At 31.6% G+C, this 20,654-nt stretch overlaps 1 protein-coding gene across 2 annotated transcripts; it reads left to right on the top strand.

Annotated features, from left to right (window-relative positions):
- Positions 1–2,433: 2,433 nt before the first annotated feature.
- On the top strand, positions 2,434–19,919 carry LOC125065794 (mitochondrial uncoupling protein 4). Of its 2 annotated transcripts, none has more exons than XM_047673619.1 (7): positions 2,434–2,738; positions 8,665–8,814; positions 10,215–10,291; positions 11,121–11,316; positions 12,810–12,986; positions 13,293–13,515; positions 19,106–19,919. In XM_047673619.1, the coding sequence occupies exons 2-7, from the start codon at positions 8,712–8,714 to the stop codon at positions 19,278–19,280; spliced, it is 951 nt and encodes a 316-aa protein (XP_047529575.1). In that variant the 5' UTR covers positions 2,434–2,738; positions 8,665–8,711; the 3' UTR covers positions 19,281–19,919. The 2 variants fall into 2 exon arrangements, with proteins under 2 accessions (XP_047529575.1, XP_047529576.1); XM_047673620.1 differs by lacking the exon at positions 2,434–2,738 and adding an exon at positions 8,306–8,385.
- The last annotated feature ends 735 nt before the right edge of the window (positions 19,920–20,654 follow it).

The raw sequence follows: 20,654 nt of genomic DNA on the forward strand, positions 1-20,654 counted from the left end.
ACAGCGTTTTACAAAATTATGTGTGTAGGTTCAAAGAATAAAAACGCTCACTGAGCAAAGAATATTACGCGTTGTACTTTAATTGAGGGTTCTAACAATTTAGGGTAATTTTAAAAATTCCTGTCGTATAAAAACGCGCTTACTACTTATATAACATAATTAGAAAATTAAAAGAAAAATAACAATTAACGAGACGCATATTACGCTCGGCTTCCGTCGACACAGTAGACTAATTAATAATGAGAGGGTGAGTTCTTCACTTACTTCATTCAATAAAAACACAATAAGTATAGAAATCCTTCGAATCTTAATGTTTGAAATTACCTTCAATTTATTCTTCTAGCATTTCATTTGAAACAAAAATAAAGTAGTAATTTGTTGATCGGGATATCTTCGAAAAACAATGGTTGAAATATAATATTTTACGGCAAAAATTGGTTTTTCCTGCTTGGAAAACACAATACAAAAAAGGTCATTTGTTACGGGACACTACTGGTACACTATTAATGCCTTAAACTGTAACATAATTTCCTATTAATTTAATCAAAATGTTATGATAAAACTGACGTTAACCATTGCTTGTCTATTAATTTTTTAAATTATGAGAGTAAAAAAAAAATACCTAAAATTATCAAACGATCTAGTTCGTTCTAGTTTGATCTGCAAAATAATGATCTTTCAAACCATTTAAAAAGTGCAAACGCTATTTATAATTTAAGATTTATTATATGCCAATTTGTACCTTTTCTAATTTTTTTTTATAAAGATAGACGATCCTTAATCCTTACTGATAAGTGGTTATCTTGGCACGTTTGCATTGAGACTTATAATCGAAATATAAATTATTTCTAAGAACGTCAATATGCCACCAACATTCTTTGCTAATGTAAACGGCTTACTCGTCATTCAAACCGGAACAAAGCAATACACAAAGTACTAAATATTGACAGACGGACCTAAACAAACCTTACCACTGGTAAATGTATGGACTACATTAAAATTATATATACTTTCAAAACAAAGAGAAATTAAAAAATGTTTTGGTCGCTAAACTTTATAAGTATGAGGTCCACTGAAAAAATACTTTTTACTTTGTATGCTGCACCAGAATTTGATGAATAATTAAATTAATTGTTTGAAGTTGATATCATATTTGTCACTCAACATATTATGCAAGACGAGAAAAATACATGTTTGCGTTATGTGCTTAAACATGCTGTAAATGCTATGAACTTACATGTCGTTCTAAGAACTCATTTGTGCTATGGCGACTAGGGACATAATCTCTCAGTCCCCATGGTTGGTGGCGCATTAAATGGTTAAAATTTCTTACAGCACCGGTGAATGAATGTCTATGGACAGTTACTGGTGACCACTTCCCATCAGGTTGCTCATTTGCTCGTCCGTCAAAAAATGGTATAAAAACATATTTAAAGGTGTTTGTTATTGTTTGAATTCGCTTTCAAACATTATTACTGCTGGGTATACTTATTTATTTTGTTTTTAATATTCAGTCTTGATTACATGTTACATACAGTGCAAGCGACGCGTCCCATCTGGCGTTGGCAGATCGAACGATATAATAGCCCTATTGGCTATGTAATGATAAACAAGTTTATGTACCATAGTCTTGTATGAAAAAAATCAAACCTAGTTTATTGTCACGACATGTGTAGCAGCTAAATGAGACTAACGAACAAACCTATTTTTAAGGACTTAATAAAATAGTATATTTAATATATTTTGACTGCCTCGTTGGTCTAGTGGCTTGATATACGGCCACAGGTCTGGGTTCTGGGTTCAAGTCCCAGGTAGGGACGATAAAAAGATATTGAATTTTTCTGACCAAAGCTTCTTAATAACAGCCAAGAGTCTAAAAGTTTTTAGTACACTCCAGTGCTTCGAAAAGAATATAAAGCCGTTGGTCTTGGGTCGTTTCGGATTTTCCGTCCCATCGGATTATGAGAGTGAGGGAATAGAGAGTGCACCTGTGTTTGCGCACACACTCGTGCACCTGCGTAGTAGTCGTAGTCCGAAATCGATCAGGACGACATCTCGTATTAATATTACATATGGCGACTATGTCGGAGAATTATGTTGTAAAATCATAATAATATACCTAGTAAATAAACAGCTAAAAGAGACTCAATTGTAGTAATTCTCCCAAGAAAAAAAAAATATAAACAAGTAAGGACGATCCTAAGAATTAATGAAAGAATATAAAAATTATATAAAAAATTCATTATCATCACACACTAGCTCACGATTTGTTGAGGTGAACGATATCAATGAAAGTTTTACGGGAGTTCTCTTGAATGAAATGACGTCAACGAATAGTAGGCGGCTATACTATATAGTACAATTGTACATATAGATAATTGAGGTCTTTCTTTTGGCGTCGGATATTCTACGGTGCTTGAATAGAATAGTCACAAGTCGGTAGCGATGTGAGTCGGACGCCAGCTGCTGTCCGCTTCTTGTCTTCGCGCTCTTTCGCGCCGCGAGCGGCTGACGACTGCGAATTTGGGACAAGCACGAGTACTTTGCACCCTTTCTGACTCACTCGTAATCGTATCAGCCATCCTCTTCAGAATTTTCATTCTAATCGTGATATAATAATATAGCTTGTCATTGATGTAATCAGTTCAATGTTTACATTACGCCCGTATCAAGCTATGAAAATTCATTACGTTCTCATAAATCAGTCGTTCCGGTGATTGAGTTAGTGTTTTACAAAGGTAGGTGACTAATGATCGATTTTATTCACAACATATATTTATATCAACCAACCGTACTTAATGACATTTTAATTTGCATATTTTTTTATTTAGTTTTAAGATTTTATGTATTTCGGAAACTGATATAGGTATTCTTAATTTAAAAATTTGAACGAAAATTCGATGTAATAATATTATTTTTAACTAATAAAAATATCACCATCACTTGTAATCACACAATTGAAGTTTCTTTATAGACCTTTATATATTTATATTTATTAAAATGTTATGAAATAAACTAAAACAAAGAACAGCTGATAGGGTCAATAAACGTTTTACGAACCGTAATGCGGCATTTGTCGATAGGCATTGACCGCCACTATAAATATCTCATATTATGATGTTTTCGATTCGATTCCAGATCAAACATCAATCTATTTTTTTAACTTGAAGTACTTACTTAAATAAATAAATAAATAAATACCTTCTTTATTAAGGATAGTGTGATGATAAATGTTCTTATATACCTAGGTGTATCAAACATACATTTTTATGTCAGTTCTTGTATATTAACACCATATAATTTGATTAATAAATAAAATTATACGATATAAACTATAAATTTTTTCTGTTATTAGTTCCACAGATTACCCCATACATACAAACAAAATCCTCTTATAATATTAGTATAGATTGATTAGTTTGATAGAAAGCATTAATTTCTTGAAAATGTTATGGAAGTACCTGTTACATATAATGAAGTCTTTATAAACAACATTGTAGTTAAATATAAACACTATTTTTAAAAGAAGTTACGAGAAAGGATATTGTTTGAAACAACTCATGCAGTTCCATAATTGATCCTAGTATTTAAAAAAATTACTCGTTCGTATTTTATCGTGTTAGTTATTCTAGCCGAGTTTAGAGCCTAGTTTGTGTGTGCAGGTATAATATCATCTACAACGTAAATTGATGGCGCACTTAATTTAGAGGTATTCTGAACAGATGTTGCGAAATTTTGCATTTAATGTTGCCGTTGCACTTCTTTAATGTTCAGTCTAGCACTACATTCTGTTATTTGATGCACAACAATAGGAAAAATTTCATCTGTTATTACCTATTTGTATAGAATACCAATCTCAAAAGCCTCAACTTTGGAGAATGGACTCGCTTAATGTTGTTCACAAGGGTTATTAATTCATATTTGAGATTAGATAGTAGTCGGAGATATGTACCTTGTATGTATATGACCTTAACCAGCAACGATAACTAACTATGATCTGATAGATTTGCATATTTGAAATTTTGTGTGTTGATAAATTTTACGGAGTTCAAAGGTAAAATCATTATAATTCAACGGCACTAGACTTCAAGTAACGCCCTTAAAAATAATCAAATACGAGTTATAATAATATTTGAATACAACAGACAATATTATTACAATGCATAGCGCTTATACGATCTTTATTTAGCAAAGATTATCATTAGACTCAATGAACAGCCTAGATTTACGTAAATTATTACTCATTAGTCTAGAGCGTTAGTTTTCTTTTTATAGTTTTCACAATTATTGTTATTGAAAATAAAAATGGAAATTTAATATTTAATATACTAAGACCTCTTTAAAAGTTCAATAATTACTTATAATTGTCAAAAGTATGTTAAATAGTGAAAACACATTGATTTAGGTAACTATATAAAGTAAGAAGTGGTTTATTGTAGTACAGAAAAAAATCGGCTTGTTGTCTATGGGATTATAAAATGGGACTGAAAATTATTTTATTTACTTTTTTATCGAAAAAAATACCAATACCTGTACTAAATATAAAACAGTCTAATAATGCTATAGTTTTTATTAAATTAGAAAAAAATACTGTTTGTGTAGCATAATTTCGCTATTTTAATTTGAAACGTATTTTTAGAACGTTCAATTAGCGATAATTTAGAATGGGTACATAGTACAATAAAATACGCGTGCATCGTCATTTTTACTCTTCGTGCCCGTGTAACAACATTACTTGTATTATTTATTATCAAAATTGAAAATATAACCAAGTGAATTCATATTAAAAAAAAAACATAGTGTGTGTTTTCAAATTAAAGAATGGTATGTTATTTAAAGCATTTATAGCCCAATATAAAAATTTAATTGTAAAGTTTTGATTGTATTTCCGAAAAATCCAGTAAATTTAGACTTATTGTCTTACATAGATGTGCCGATCACGTATAAACATGTAAAGAAATCCGATAATTTGATTTTGTGAACTCTCTAAAATCTTTCTTTTAAAGATTAATTAATTAAAAAATTTAAATTAATTAAAATAAATTAAAAAATAAATAAATTAATTAAGCTTAAATTTTTTTTATTAATAAATATTGATCACATACAAAAAAAAATCCTACAAAAGTTGTGGTTTACTTTAAAAAAGTAATTTAAGACTTATTTATATACATTATACCATACCTATTATTTTTGTTAATACTTTTTTTTTTTAAGATTACGAGGCTTTTGCCCCCGATGTCTAAATAGGTAATTGTAATATCAAACAAAAATGCAGCAAAGATAAGGGAAATTTCCAAATACCGATATGACGAAATAATATAACGATTTTGATAAAAATATATATTAACCTATTTGCGTCTATTTCCATTCGAAATTATTTTTTTGCTATGCTTAAAAAAATGTTAACCTTTTCTAATACAGTCGTAATTTTACATGCCCCAGCTCCCTCGAGTCTGTGTAATATTCGAAATTTGGCTTACTTCCAGAATAGTCAGGCTTCAAGATACTATAGGAGCGAGCCAAATCTCAGAATATATTTTTTGTTGCTATCATTATTGGGTCCCAGTTATAAATCATCAATATTAAATAAAAAGGGATTTACTAATATTTTTTAAACATGATGTTAAATAATTTTACCTAAATATTTACAATTTTTTTGCTCGTGAATATTTATAGTATTAAAACAATGATTCATGTGGCTAGATAAATGCATGCGTAAATAATATCTTCTAACAAGTGATTTTATCTAAATCCATTAATTAAACTACTTGAATTAATATTATCACAGTTGGGCTCTTAAGTAATATTAAAAGCTTATATACTTATGTGATATTATGTAAACCTTTCAATCAATTATTCTTTTCTGAAATCCTTTTTCATTAATGTATAGATAACAAAAACTAATTTATTAACATTACTTTAAAACAGTTAATTTTGCTTCACCTCGTTTAAAAGAAACGGAGGATTATCGGGAAAGCACGGAGAATAGAATCACTATGTTGATGGACAGATTGAAAAAAATTATCCCTCTATTGATGGTCTACAATTTGGTTTATTCCATTTTCGTGGTTGACAACAACAATATCCATATGTCAAATAACACTTATATACTTTATAATATTGATATAAGTAGCTGTTGTGACGATGAATCCATAATCTTCTGGTTCAATTAAGTTTGTCTATGAAGTATTTTAAATAAATAAATCTTCATTTCATTTCAAATCACTGATATTATATTAGTTTATAATGATGTATGTACATATAATTTGATAGGTTTAATTATATAATATATATTATTATGTGTATATTATTGGGATGTAGTTGTGTGTACCTTAATATAAATATTCTAATGTTATCATTATTATCTCGTCTTTCATATCTGCATTTACTAAGCTTATATAACCAAAGGTTGTCTGTGACAGATCGCTATAAGCTTATAAGATCGCCTTTTGCGCACCATTTGTTAATTTTTTTTGTTTCTTTTATGTTTACTCGTATGTTGTGCAATAACGCATTTTAATAAATAAATAAATAATAAGTCTTCATATCATTAATATTTACAAGGCCTCTTGTTATTTGTATAATATTTATTATGAAATAGGCAACTAATTATGTTTTAATACCTCCGCAATACTTATAATACTTAATAGATTATTAGACGTATATAAATAAATGTCATACATATATTTACGTGCTATTCGAAATTGGGATAATCCCAAAGGTAGGTATAATATAATGGATTATTAATTGCAATAAAACCAAGTTGTTAAGTTGTAAAAAAAGTTCTTTATAAAATACGTTACACATATGTACCATGATATATTGAGTCGGTTCCAATATACTGATAAAACATATCAACGTCAATTCCTTATCGGTGACTATTTCTAATCAGTAATTGATTCTTAAAGTATATTGATGTTAAATGGTAACGATTCTTGGACATTGGACTCGGTTAGCTGTCTGGACTTTGAAAGAGCAATATTATGGTAAGACCTTTATTTACCTCAAGTGAATTGTTACGACGATCATTATAATATTTTAATTTAAATAAACATTTGTATGTAAATGACCTCTATGTTATAGTATCAATGTAGTAAATTATTTATTAAAAACAGGGCCGGCTTTCCTCGACGATGTAATTTTCGGTATACCTCTTAATTTACTTGGTGGTAGGAATTTATACAATTCTATCTTGGTAGGTACCACCTACTCATTATAAATTCTACCGCCAAACAGCAAGGCGGTGTAATTACAGGCACTAGTGTCATAACATCTAAGATCCAAAGGTTGGTGGCACACTGATAGTGTCTATGAGCGATGATGATTACATACCATCAGGCATCCCATTTACATTATTACATTATATTAACATCCTGTAAATTTCTCACTGCTGGGCTAAGGCCTCCACTCCCTTCGAGGAGAAGGAATGGAGCATATTCCACCACGCTGCTCCAATGCGGGTTGGTATGCGATATCATCCCATTTGCCTGTTTGATATCGCCTATCATCGAAAAAATATATCTTTAAACCTGTAAAATGGCTTGTCTACAACATAAGAAGGACACTGAATGTCATAAATGTTAACAGGAAAAGTAGATATTGAGGTAGATCAAGGATACTTGAAAAAAAAATCTTTTGCGGTTAACGAGAGATACACATAATTTCTAGATGACGTTTGTATGTGCGGAAATTGAACAAGCAACCTGAGTTGTAGCTGGCTCACCGCTAGGAAATTACTTGAAGATCGTTTTGTTTTCTTCAACTGTATTTATATGGTCATGCTCTTAAATGTATCAGAATACCCGAAAATTATTTATTATTTATAAAGCGTATATTTAATTAGAGCAACTATGCTAATCACGTTCTACTAATTTGATTTAACTTTAGTAATTAATTAAAATCGCAATTGATGGTAGTTATAAAAGGATTTGGAACGGATACAATCAGCGTCAGTATTCACTAAAGCATAAAATACTTGTAGTTACTGCGCTAGCATGAAATCTTCCTTTAGAATAGAAGCCATTGTTAATGAAATTGTATAGAAGTAAACGTAAGCGTACTGAGTTTTATTGTTTGCTCATGAGCTATTATCGTATGAGACGGAAGTAACAAACAAAATTAATGTGTTACTGTGGATCGATATTTAAACAAACATAAGCGTTCCGTTTTGAAAGTAATCGAATATCTGTCAATTGAAGAGATGGGTTACGGGTTATCGATGAAGTCGCCTTGACTTTTACTTATCAATACATATGTGATGGTATACGTTACGCACTCGAATCGATATTTCCGATCATGCAAACCACCAGTATTAAAGAGAGCTTCAAATAATGTATACACTTTTTTTACTTTTACTTTGTTGAAGATAAGAAACTCCTTATCAACGTATGTATTAATGTACGGTTTTAATGTAAATGTTGGTTTTCTTTGTACAATCATTTATGTTATTTTTATCAGGCCGTTTGCTTGTGATTATAGCAAGCACGACCGACCAGGAATGAAGAAATAATACAATGTGTTTAATATTTCCTTATCGTTTACGTGATAACATGACCTTGAACAAAACTAGTTTTTTGTTAGACTGGCCTTCCTCAGAAATAAAATGTAAGCGATGACAATGCTTGTCTTAACGTGTTAAAAATAAAGGCCTTGTTTTGTTTATAGATATTATGGATACTGGAGAGTTTGTAATAAGGTGATAAATAATCATAATGCCTGTGCTTCGTAACGCTGACCACCCCGCCTCTAAAGGCACCGACTCCCTACCAGCTCGCTATGGTGTTGCTGTGCTTGGGGCTTGGGCCGCGGAGTCAGGTAAGCAAAAACTATTGCATATGTTTTATTTGATTATCATTTATTTCAAAAGAAGAAAATGAAATTAACGCTTGTCGCGTCAATAGTAAAATATAAAGCGGGTGGAACAACGAAGTGCATCTATTATATAATATTACCTCTGAATCACGCTACATCATCCGGTATAAGTTTTATGTATATTGGTTTAGTAATTATTACACTAAGACATAATAAAAAACAATTTTTTTATATTTTTTTTACATTAACAGCCTGTAAATTTCCACTGCTGGGCTAAGGCCTCCTTTCCCTTTGAGAAGAAGATTTGGAGCATATTCCACCACGCTGCTCCAATGCGTGTTGGTGGAATACACATGTGGCAGAATTTCGTTAAATTTAGACACATGCAAGTTTCCTCACGATGTTTTCCTTCACCGCAGAGTACGAGATGAAATAGAAACACAAATTAAGCACATGAAAATTCAGAGGTGCTTTCCTGGGTTTGAACCCGCAATCATCGATTAAGATGCACGCGTTCTAACCACTGGGCCATCTCGCCTCATAATAAACAGTATAGATAGACATTTAGAGCACAGTTTATTTCTTTATTGTTTTTACAATTTGGCCAATCGTACTATTTATTTTATTTTTTTGTAATGTAAGATGTACAAGATTTAAATTTGAGATGGAGATCTTAAATGTACTACTGAATTTCTGATATATATTTTTTTATTTAAAAAAATCTACCTCTTTTAATTTTTTACCGATAAAATAGCTAGTTTAAAAAAAAATGTTACATTCTTTTTCACCATATAATACGCTTCAAAACTTTTCTATAAGAAGAGAGGAGGCATTTGCTTAGTTGCTAGGGTATTTACGATCTTGACTGGTATTGGTGAGCAGCTAAGCTAAGTACTACTTACTCCAAACAACTTTATACCTCAAAAGAAGTAGGCAGTTCCCTCACTTGGCTTTAAGTCTTTTACCGTTGTCCACATTTAATCCGTCGCTCTCAGATATCAAGATTCAAGACGTTCTTAAGATTGTCTTTCACAAGCTCTCAGTTAATACTTTTAGCTCAAATCGTAGTTACATTATACCAGCAATAAGACATAACTTATTTTTTATTGTTAAACTGTAAGTATATTAAGTAACCTCTTAAAAATATTATTGTTTACACAAGGATAGGTATAACATCTTAGTTCGTGGCGCATTGAAGATGCAAGGGATGGTAAATATTTTTGGCAGTTCCAATGTCTATGTATGTGGTCACCACTCGACACGTGACAATCAGGTGACTCATTTGCTAGTCTGCTAACCGAATTGAAAATAAAAAGAGGTTTTATAGATCCAATGAAAATACACAACGCAGATGTTATATAGTTACGTATTTAACGTATTTAATTATATTTATTGCATTTTAGCTACATATCCGTTCGACTTAACAAAGACAAGGCTACAAATACAGTCCGAGGTAGCCGCAGCGAAGCATGGATACACGGTAAGCAATACAACTACTTTTTTTAACGGCAGTGTACTACATTAGCCACGTTTGTATCAATAAAGCTTTTGGTTTGGTTTGTAGAAAATGAGACGCTTATTATAGCAAAATAATATATTTTTACTTATTGGCAGAACCTTTATACATTACAAAGATGGAATTGGTATAGTTGATCTCTTTGAACGCAGATTTACCATTGATTATAATAATATGATGATGGAATGTCGATGATGTCCTATCCGATTTCGGTCACGGATTGAGCAGGAGATATTATAGTAGGTACATACTCAAGTGCGCGTGCAAACGCAGGTGTACTCTCGATTCCGTCACTTTCTTAATCCGATGTGATGTTAATCCGACACGACCGATGAGAGTTTACGCGTTGTAACAACGGCGGTCTATTTTTCATCGGGATACCTACTACTGAAATTAAATTATAGACATTTAATTGATTTTTAATTGATTTGACCTGGTGTTTGAAAACGGGACCTTTAGATCGTAATAAGCTAGTTACTAAAACAACGAGGCAATGCTATAGTTTATAGGCTATATAAATTTACACTATGACCTTTAGGAGCGGAGCAGTTGTAATAACTTTAACTTATCTGGCAAACTCGTGTATGTACTGATCATGTTTATAAAGAAGATATATAATCCAAATTAAAACGGTTGAGACCACCAAATATGGCTGGTTAATATAATATTAACATAAATTTTATTCAAGTAAGTAATTGTACAGTGTAATATAGTTACAAATATTTAAAACGCATATGAAATAAAAATAATTAACAGAAATAAATAAGTTAAAAGTTTTCGCAATCTGTCACAGTTGGAGAATCACGGAATGATAAAAACGGCACTGGGCATTGCGAAGCAGGAAGGTATTTCGAAGCTATGGAGTGGGCTCATGCCAATGTTCCAACGTCACGCCATCTACTCGGGCAGTCGGTTGATTATTTACGAACACTTCCGTAATGCATTTAAAGACACAAATGGGAAGGTGTCTCTGGGAGCTGCTTCAATGGGTGAGTGGAAACAATATAACGATTAAGGGTACATAACTCGTCATTATGATTAACAAATCGACCAAAGGCAAATTGTTGATTATTTCCGTCACAAATGCGTTGTGTTTGTAATTTACATATTTATCAGCATTTAATATAGGTTGTTAGTTGTTACATATTTATAGAGTAACTTGTGGCTTACAATGTTATTTTGTTGTACCTACTTTATAAAATTTAAATATGATGATATGATAATTTTAAAACAAACATTTTTATTTCTAACAGTTCAAAGTTCTATTAGTTAATTGAATATGAATATAAATAAAAGTTTGTAAAAGAAAACAAATAAAAACAAAATATGTACTAGTTGTATTGAAGTGTGTATTTATATCGTTATCTACGATAAGAGGTATAGTTTATTGACCCCGTTTTGTGAAGGACGTTCTAATAATGTAATATCTATGCATATCTAAACACGTGGAACGACTAGTTCACTAGACTATCGACTAGTGTACGAGCTAGTATCTATGTCTATGAATTAGCGATCCGCCCGGCTTCGAATGGGTGATATTTATTAATAAAGAAAATGAGACGTGCGCTTAGAAAATATAGGTATTCATTATTCAATACGATAAACATGAATAATATACAAATTAGTTTGTGTAATTTATTAATTATCAATACAAATTTGGATAATTTTAATTGTTAAAAGTGAAAAATTTTTTGAAACAGTTTCGCCACTCGTTTCGCAGCGAATGATTTTCTTTGTTACACGTTTACAATTTTGAATAGTTTATCACATATTTTGTAAATTATTCATCGGAATGATATAATGGTAGTCTATTTTAATCTGTACTAAATGTATCTACCAAGGTGACTAGAACATTTATTTTAATACGGATTAATAATAAATGGGAGGAAATGGCTTTTCATATAATCTATACTTTTTTACTAATCTGTAATAGATAAAAATAGTTATTATCAGAGAAACTAGACTTTTAAAAGGCTTTTTAAGATCTATAATATTCTAGTACACTGAGTTGGTACATTTAAGAAAGTTTAGCTTGTGTTAGCCATGTAAGTGTTTTTTGGATAAAAATATTTGTAAATTATGCGTCCTTGCTCGTTTATCGTTCTTTGTATTAGTGAAAAAAAGTATCCTCTTAACTAATATGTAGTATGGAGTACCTTCTACTTTTTATTGGTATAGAAGCGATCCTTTAAAAAACATCAATATATATTGTATCATTTTTCTGGTAACTGTTCCATTTTCAACACATTACTCTTTAAGTATTTTAAGAAATATTTTTTAAGCAACAGTATGACGCGTACTTCGTGCTCCATCTGAAACTATAACACGCCAAATTTATGACAGAAACTATATAGTGTAGTGGTAGTGTGGTTTAGTTTACTAAAGGTTAAATTTACACTAGTCAATACTGATATTTTTTTTAAATACGTACATTATTGTTTCAATTATATAATGTATAAGTAATATGAACGAAGTTCTGCAGGCGGTCTGGTGGCAGGATCTCTGGCACAATTGATCGCGTCACCGACGGATCTGGTGAAAGTGCAAATGCAAGCAGAGGGTCGACGGGTACTGCAAGGAAAGCCGCGCCGCTTTGCCAATTGTAGGCAGGCTTATACGATGCTGTATGCAGAGGCTGGTATTTTAGGTTTTTGGAGAGGTAAGTTTTTTGATGGATGTTTACGCTTTTTACATATTTAAATATGCATATTTAACGTAGAGGTGATATGCTATACAAAATTAACGCGCAGAAAATTTACCATTTTTACTTCTGTAGTCTGATTTCAATTGTTAATAATGGTAAAATTTTATACTTTACATTTACAGCATGTGTATGATACTACGGAGATGTATCGCACTAATTCACATATAATTAAGATAATAATGTATTTATTTCAAAATCTTATAATAACTTTTTCTAATGTTATACTAGGTATGTTTTATTAAGTGAACTTACTGAAAACAGGTGCAATACCAAATGTGCAACGCGCGGCACTTGTCAATATGGGTGATTTGGTCGCTTACGACTACAGCAAGCAGTTCCTAATACGTGAGTTCGGTATGGCGGATACCGCACTCGTGCACGCCGCGGCCGCCTTCGCCGCCGGCTTCGTGGCGGCCGTCATGGGCACACCCGCGGACGTGCTTAAAACACGTCTTATGAACCAGCCAGTGGGACCGGATGGAAGGTATTATTTTTTTGTTTTAAATGGGTGTGTGGACGGTCAAAATGATCACCTGATAGTAAGGGGACCCATAGACATTGGCACCGCAAGAATTATTAATCATTCCTTACATCATCAATACGCCGCCAACCTAAGATGTTGCACTACTCAAACAGCGATCACTACAATAAGTACTAAGAATTTTTATAGGTATCTCATCTTTTATAAGAAGTTTAATGGTACTGATGTTAATGTGTAGGTACCTACATAATATTATGTGTAAAGAATATTTGATTATGGACAGTAATTGCGAATTGTTTTTGATATTATGTTTGGATTTATAAATTTTAGAGGACGAAAGTATGTTAACCTGTAGGTATATAAATGAAATGTAAATATGTGTAAAATGTAATATAATTAAATTAATTAATGTAATGTAAATATAATTTCATTGCACTTCATTGACATAATCTCTGAAATTAAATGGTGGAAAAATACTGGCTTTCTTGTCGGTTCTCGGTAGAATCTACTTTCCGAACCGGTGGTAGCTTTACATTGAAATCAATATTATACGTGACGTTTCGATTTTAATTTGCTTTTATGAGCCTTTTTTAGCATTAGCAGCCCTTAAGTGTCCCACTGCTGGGATAAAGGCCTCCTCTCCTTTGAGGAGAAGGTTTGGAGCATATTCCACCACGCTGCTCCAATGCGGGTTGGCGGAATACACATGTGGCAGAATTTCGTTGAAATTAGACACATGCAGGTTTCCTCACGATGTTTTCCTTCACCGCCGAGCACGAGATGAATTATAAACACAAATTAAGCACATGAAATTTCAGTGGTGCCTGCCTGGGCCTACTTGAATAAAAATATTTTTATTTGATTTTATATATTGATCTATGAGGCCTAAGGAACGGATTATAATTCATTGATCTTAGGACACGATAATTGATGTTACTAAATATTTTAATCATCCAATGAGAAAGTGAGAATATTTGCATTGACCGAATGTAGACATAGTCATATTTAAAAATATTTACTTTTATAATCATTATGACTTCTACTATTATTATATAACTTTTATTCTTCAATTATAAAGTGAAGCCCCGTTGCTTTTTTTGGCTTTAGTATGGTTTCACACATCATGATTAACTAAAAGGCAATAATTACTTCGAATACTTACAGCGTATCAAGCCTTAGATCGGGCGACCTACATTTATGAAATCAATATTACTATTCATGTTAGCTTCGACACTATTCATTTATCATCCACGATACAATCGCGCGCACAGAATATATCAATAATTGAGCTAACTGTTAATATTTAGTATATTTGGACATTGGAGGGACACTAAAAAAATTCTTAAAAAATATACATGCGATTTTTTCAACTGGGCGTGGATGGCTATTTCCGTATCTCCTTTAAATAGTAAAACATACTTAAAGAAGTCTCGGGTGAAATTTTGAAAATAAATTGAAATTGCATCATTAGAATTTTGAAAAATCAGTATTATCTTAACTAGGAATTTGACCTATCGATTTTGAAAAAAAAACCCAACTTGTAGACACGATACAATTTCTTGATCTCATCTAGGATATTTAACTAATATGGAACTCTTACTTATTACATGACTTCGGAATAATGCACATGAAATAATAAAAAATGTATAAAGAAAATTTTAGAGATGAAATATTAATAATTCCTCTGAATTCATTTCACCTCACGTCTTGTTACAGAGATTACAAATAATTACCTAACATCGCAACTGTAAATTATAACGAAAAGAAAATAATGAGAAGGTCCGGATTAAGCATGTCGCATTTACGAGTTTCCGGGTCGATGGTGCGTTTCTTCGGGTGGCGTCACGGGTTTGCTACTATCGTAACACCCCGATGGTTGGGCCGCCTATACGGCCCTCAACCTAGAGAGATTTTCTCGGTACAAAGAACCTCTCTATTCTCATAGAGACTTACGACGGCAGGAGTAGGTGTGCATAGAACCGACGTTAGCATAATCGTTCTTCTCACGCTCCCGCTACCTCTAACGCTCCCTGTCGTCCTTCCGCGAGAGTGTCAGTTCGCCATTTAACAACTCTTGCTGAAGAGCATGACGTTAATCACGCTTGGCCCCGAAAGGTCTCTGCTGAGTCTCTAACCCAGGGCATCCGTCTAGGGTCGTCTTACCTTATTCTAACTTCCTAAAATATATATTGTTTTTATCAAAATGCAATTATATTTATTCCGTTTTTTTATGTCATATCCGTAGGCAGACTGGAAAATGGGCTACCTACTGGTAAGTGGTCAGCACTGCCCAATTGCCCATAGACATTGCGACAATTAATATTAATCATTACTCATATTGTGTATTTTTAAATAGTTTATTATTTGGCTTCACTATTTTTTTTTTAAATAAAATTTAAAACCGTTTGCCTTAATGTTTGGCCTGTATAGGGGCCCCCTCTAGCCGATGCGGGATGCGAAGCTTTTACCTACACTGCCGAATAGATAATCCGGCCCTGGCAATAAGTCTTTTCGATTCCCTTGGGAACCCTTTTATTACATAATAAAAGAAAAAAAAATTATTAGAGAGTAATCTCAGCATGAACGAGTGCATTCTAACAATACTATTGGGGTATATCATGTATGTTATTTTTAAATAGCCGTTAGTATAACTTCATAAATCATATTCACCTTCTAAATTGGTGCAAAAACTGGCAAAGTATAATCTGTGGCCTGGTACTAACACGATCAATATCAATCACCCTAATCGGAATAGAAATAGAAAAGAGATGTTTTTGTTTTATAGAATATGCCTTATTAGCGCAAAAAAAAAAAGTTATATTTTTGCCAAACGGCAAAATGTGGTTTACTTTTCTCTGAATAATGTACTTTCGCCATTTTTGCTGCCGGCCATAGATAATTACGTTAAAAATAAGAATTCTATACAAACGTTTTCCACGGGTAATAATGATATTAGGTCAATACTTTTATCTTATGTAGGTCCATCAAATACTGTGCTAGTATTATTTAAAAAAACAATTCTTTGATCTATTTTATAACGCAGTGAATCCTTGTCAATATAAATTACTCGTTAATTTAACATTGTAAGAAAGTTCAAGTGTTTCAACTAACAGCTGATTACGGAGAATTTATAACAAAATAAAAAGATAAAGGTATTGTTATAATAATGTATTGTTACTGGCTTGGTACAGAAGGTATATGAAGGTCTTTGAAAAATACAATACTATATTCCGTGTAACGTTTTTCTTCGATTTCGCAAAATGAGTAGAATTTCAGTTATTACATTCATTATACAAATATAAGGAATCAGAAATAGATATATGTAAATTACTGCGAAGTGTTTTGATGTAACTAATCGGTACGTACCGATGCAGTAAGTAGGTTGGTGCGTTCAAAGCGCGGTCGAGGTCAAACAACGGGGTCAAAGTCGGGACCCGCGCACGCTCAATGTAACTCCTTTCCCTTTCGTTTCAAATATTCCTGATCTACCGTATCATCATCACCATATAACGAAATCAGATACCTTATATAATATAACACACTTTCCAGCAATAATATGAATATTAAATCTATTAAGTATATATGCAAAACTAACTCACTCATCACGTGAACTCTAAACTTGAAATTTTGTATAGTTGCTCCTTTCGAGGCGTAGCTCACTAAAAAGGATTTTTGAAAATTTCAATTTTTTGGGGGCATATGGCAGTGATAATTTTGTATGCACTCGAGTACCTAAATGTTAATACCCATGCGAACTCGGGACGAACAATAGGAACTCATATAATTTATACATGTACAAAGAACACCGTTTCATCATGAAATATATTAATATAATAAGTAGATTGAGTCAGCTTGCGGTTTTGTAATTGTGGGTGAATACTATGAGAATTTTAACAAAGGTTTTCTTTGTAGTCTTAAACATCATATGAATATTTAACGCCACATCTGTCGGACAGGCGCGGATTTAGGGTGAGGTCATGACTGCCCTGACTAATTATATTTACATCTTTTTAATAGTTTATGAACGTATATTACTACTGTTAAGAATATTCCCCATTAATTATAAGCGTAATAAATGCCTTATTATTTAAATTATCATTAGTCAAACCGACTTAGCTCGACAAACAAGACTCAAAACAATAAAATATCGGTCCAAACCCATTGGTTTGGACCGATATTTTGTTCCATTGGTCATACTCGCGGTCAAAATACAATAATAATAATAATCTAAATAAGTAATCCTTCTAAAAGTAATCTCATATGAACTGAATACGAACTTCAAGACCTCTTAGTCGTAGGTTGCTCATACTGCCCAGGGAAAGTGTACTAACGAACTGTCACGTTGCCGTTTTTCTAGTCTACTAACATAACGAACCAGTTGCGGTTCGGACAATTGATGGATCGGAATATGATCGGGACCATATCATAACTGATTTAAAATAGTAGTATCAACCCTCAGTTACGATTAAGATAAATTTAATTTTGCTTACGAATAGTCGAAGTTGAAACAGAATAGATTCAGGAACGTTAGACAGGAAAATTTTATATTAAATATTGTATATTGTCTAAATTCAAATGTGTTAGTACTCAAAATGCCCATGCAATTTATCTCTCTATATTCTATTCTAATCGAAGGATTAAAGATTTTATGATTAATATATTTATGATACCTTAAATTTACGCATTGTTAATTCCTCTGCTATAGTATGCACTTCAAGCAGTTCTTGATAATATATATTTCATAATACTACACTATTGCACTCAACTACTTATAAAAATTTAATATTAGTTCCAAACTTTGTTGATATCATAAAAGGATATCATAGATTATTCAAGCTCTCGACAAATGTCGTCAGTCTTTTTTTTGAGTCCTCCTGACGTTGGAATAAGCTACAGATAGGATAAATGTGCTCTTAATATAAATGTGATATATTTTTAATAATAACATAAAATAAGTTATATCAATAATCATTTATCACTTCCGAGATGTTTTGATATAGATGTTCAACCTTATGCCCTTAGAAGCTCAATAATCGCGTTTTCCTTATTTAAGTCTTATATCTTGCAGGAATACGTTTGAGTATTGCGGCAGAATTGTGATAGTAGTCGTAACTAAGTAATAGTTAAGATAAAAACATAGCTATTAATTATTATTTATATGCAAACAAAATCGCACAATATGTAACATATAGGTCATAGCCCCAACTAATTAGGATAAAAGACTCCCATCTAGAGGGCGCTCGAGTCAGGCTGTAAGCTTATGACCAAAGTTTATAAGCAAAATTCTAAATATTCTTTATTCGAGTAGGCTCATAAATGAACTTTTGAATTGTCATATTAGAGTTTTTTGTTAATAGGCCAAGTTAAAAATAACTGTGTAATCTTATATAGAAACGAATACCGTACCCCAAAATTCAGTAATACATCCTATTAACTGTTAATATACAAGATCATCTCATATCTAATTAAATCCTTAAAACTAACCATATCGTCCGTGGGCTAAAGGCTAATGAGATTTTTATTTTACTGCAGTCTTAAGTTTTAAGCTACAATTATGCATTGAATGTTTAAGTGTAATCTAATTGTATTTCAGAGGCACGCTTTATCGTGGAATGATTGATTGTCTTAAGCAGTCTGTCAAAAATGAAGGAATATTCTCGCTGTACAAAGGGTTTCTTCCACTGTGGATGCGGCTCGGTCCTTGGGCTTTAATCAACTGGGTAGCGTTTGAAAACATCATGCTTGCCATCGGAGGCCATACGTTTTAAATACCAAAATTTATTTAGCTTGAATGTTTATGGGTTTTTTTATAATCGTTACCAATTAAGGAGCTATGATATGCTTATAAATACAAAAAAAAATATTTATAATTGTTAATTTATTTTTAAAATAAAATGTAATATATGTTTGTAATGGATCAAATAGTCAATAATGAAAAGACATTTATTTAAGGTTTCAAGTAAAATTATAATTTTAAAGATAATTTAAAAAAGGTACTTATTTATTTAAAACATTTTTTTTGGCGAAATCTTTTTGACGATATTACTCAATGACGACTCAAAAAAATATATACTATAAATCCGGGGCCAGACGTTCGATACCAACTCTATAAATGTCAAATTTAAGTATATACATTACGTGTCAGGGAAGACTGGCACGTATTTTCTTGAATTTTCTTCGCGTATGGTACATTACAAAGAAAAAAATAGCAAAAGCTCTAATGTAAGTTTATAATAAAAAGCAGAGAGTGATCATTATGCACTATGTTCTTATAGCATCGTAAACATTTAGGAAATATTTAAAAAAAATATTCAAATTGTTTAAAAGTGCAAATATTTCATTTTTATAAATGTTTAAGTATTAAGAGTACATACACATAATAATTCAAATTTCGACGAACAAGACAACCGACTTGAATTGAATAATTTATTACATTCAATAATTCATGTTTAAGAATATAACACAAATTTACTATAATATTTCATCCATATTTAATTTTTATGTTAAATTTGTAACATTCTTTTTTTTACAATGTACATAATGGCCGACGTACTTTAGTTTTTTACTTACAAATTGATGTGGCACGTCATTATATAGCAATATATTATGTAATGTGTTAGCCTTAACCAAATCTAAAATATATAACATTCTATCTAAACGTGTGTACCTGGTTTAATGTTATTATATTAATCTGCACAAAGTGTATACGTGAATGGTAATATTTCTTGACGTAATACAAGTGTTTGTATGGGAAATAGTTAATTTATACGAGAATTCGAATATAGTTGAAAATGTTGGTTGCTAAAATCTGTAATAAAAATGTGATGTTATTCGTAGTATTTCATAGAAATATTAAATTATTTATTGTTAAAAATACAGTGTTTTATTTATTTCATGCTCGATTATTCAAACAAATTAAACATGTTCTTTATATTTTTCTAAAACGAGAATAAATTGTGAGAAAGAAAAATGAAAACTTTAAATATTATCTTTTTAAACACCTTGTATATATTTTTTTATCGACCTCAAGTGCAAATTGCGATATGTTGACTCTGGGCTACATTTATAAGCGTACACGGGATCAAAGTCAATTTACTGTTGGCTCAAAACCACAACTGCGTTCATGCAACCGCAAATGTTTC

The sequence above is a fragment of the Vanessa atalanta genome, chromosome 8 (assembly GCF_905147765.1).
Source record: "Vanessa atalanta chromosome 8, ilVanAtal1.2, whole genome shotgun sequence".
NCBI classification, from domain to species: domain Eukaryota; kingdom Metazoa; phylum Arthropoda; class Insecta; order Lepidoptera; family Nymphalidae; genus Vanessa; species Vanessa atalanta.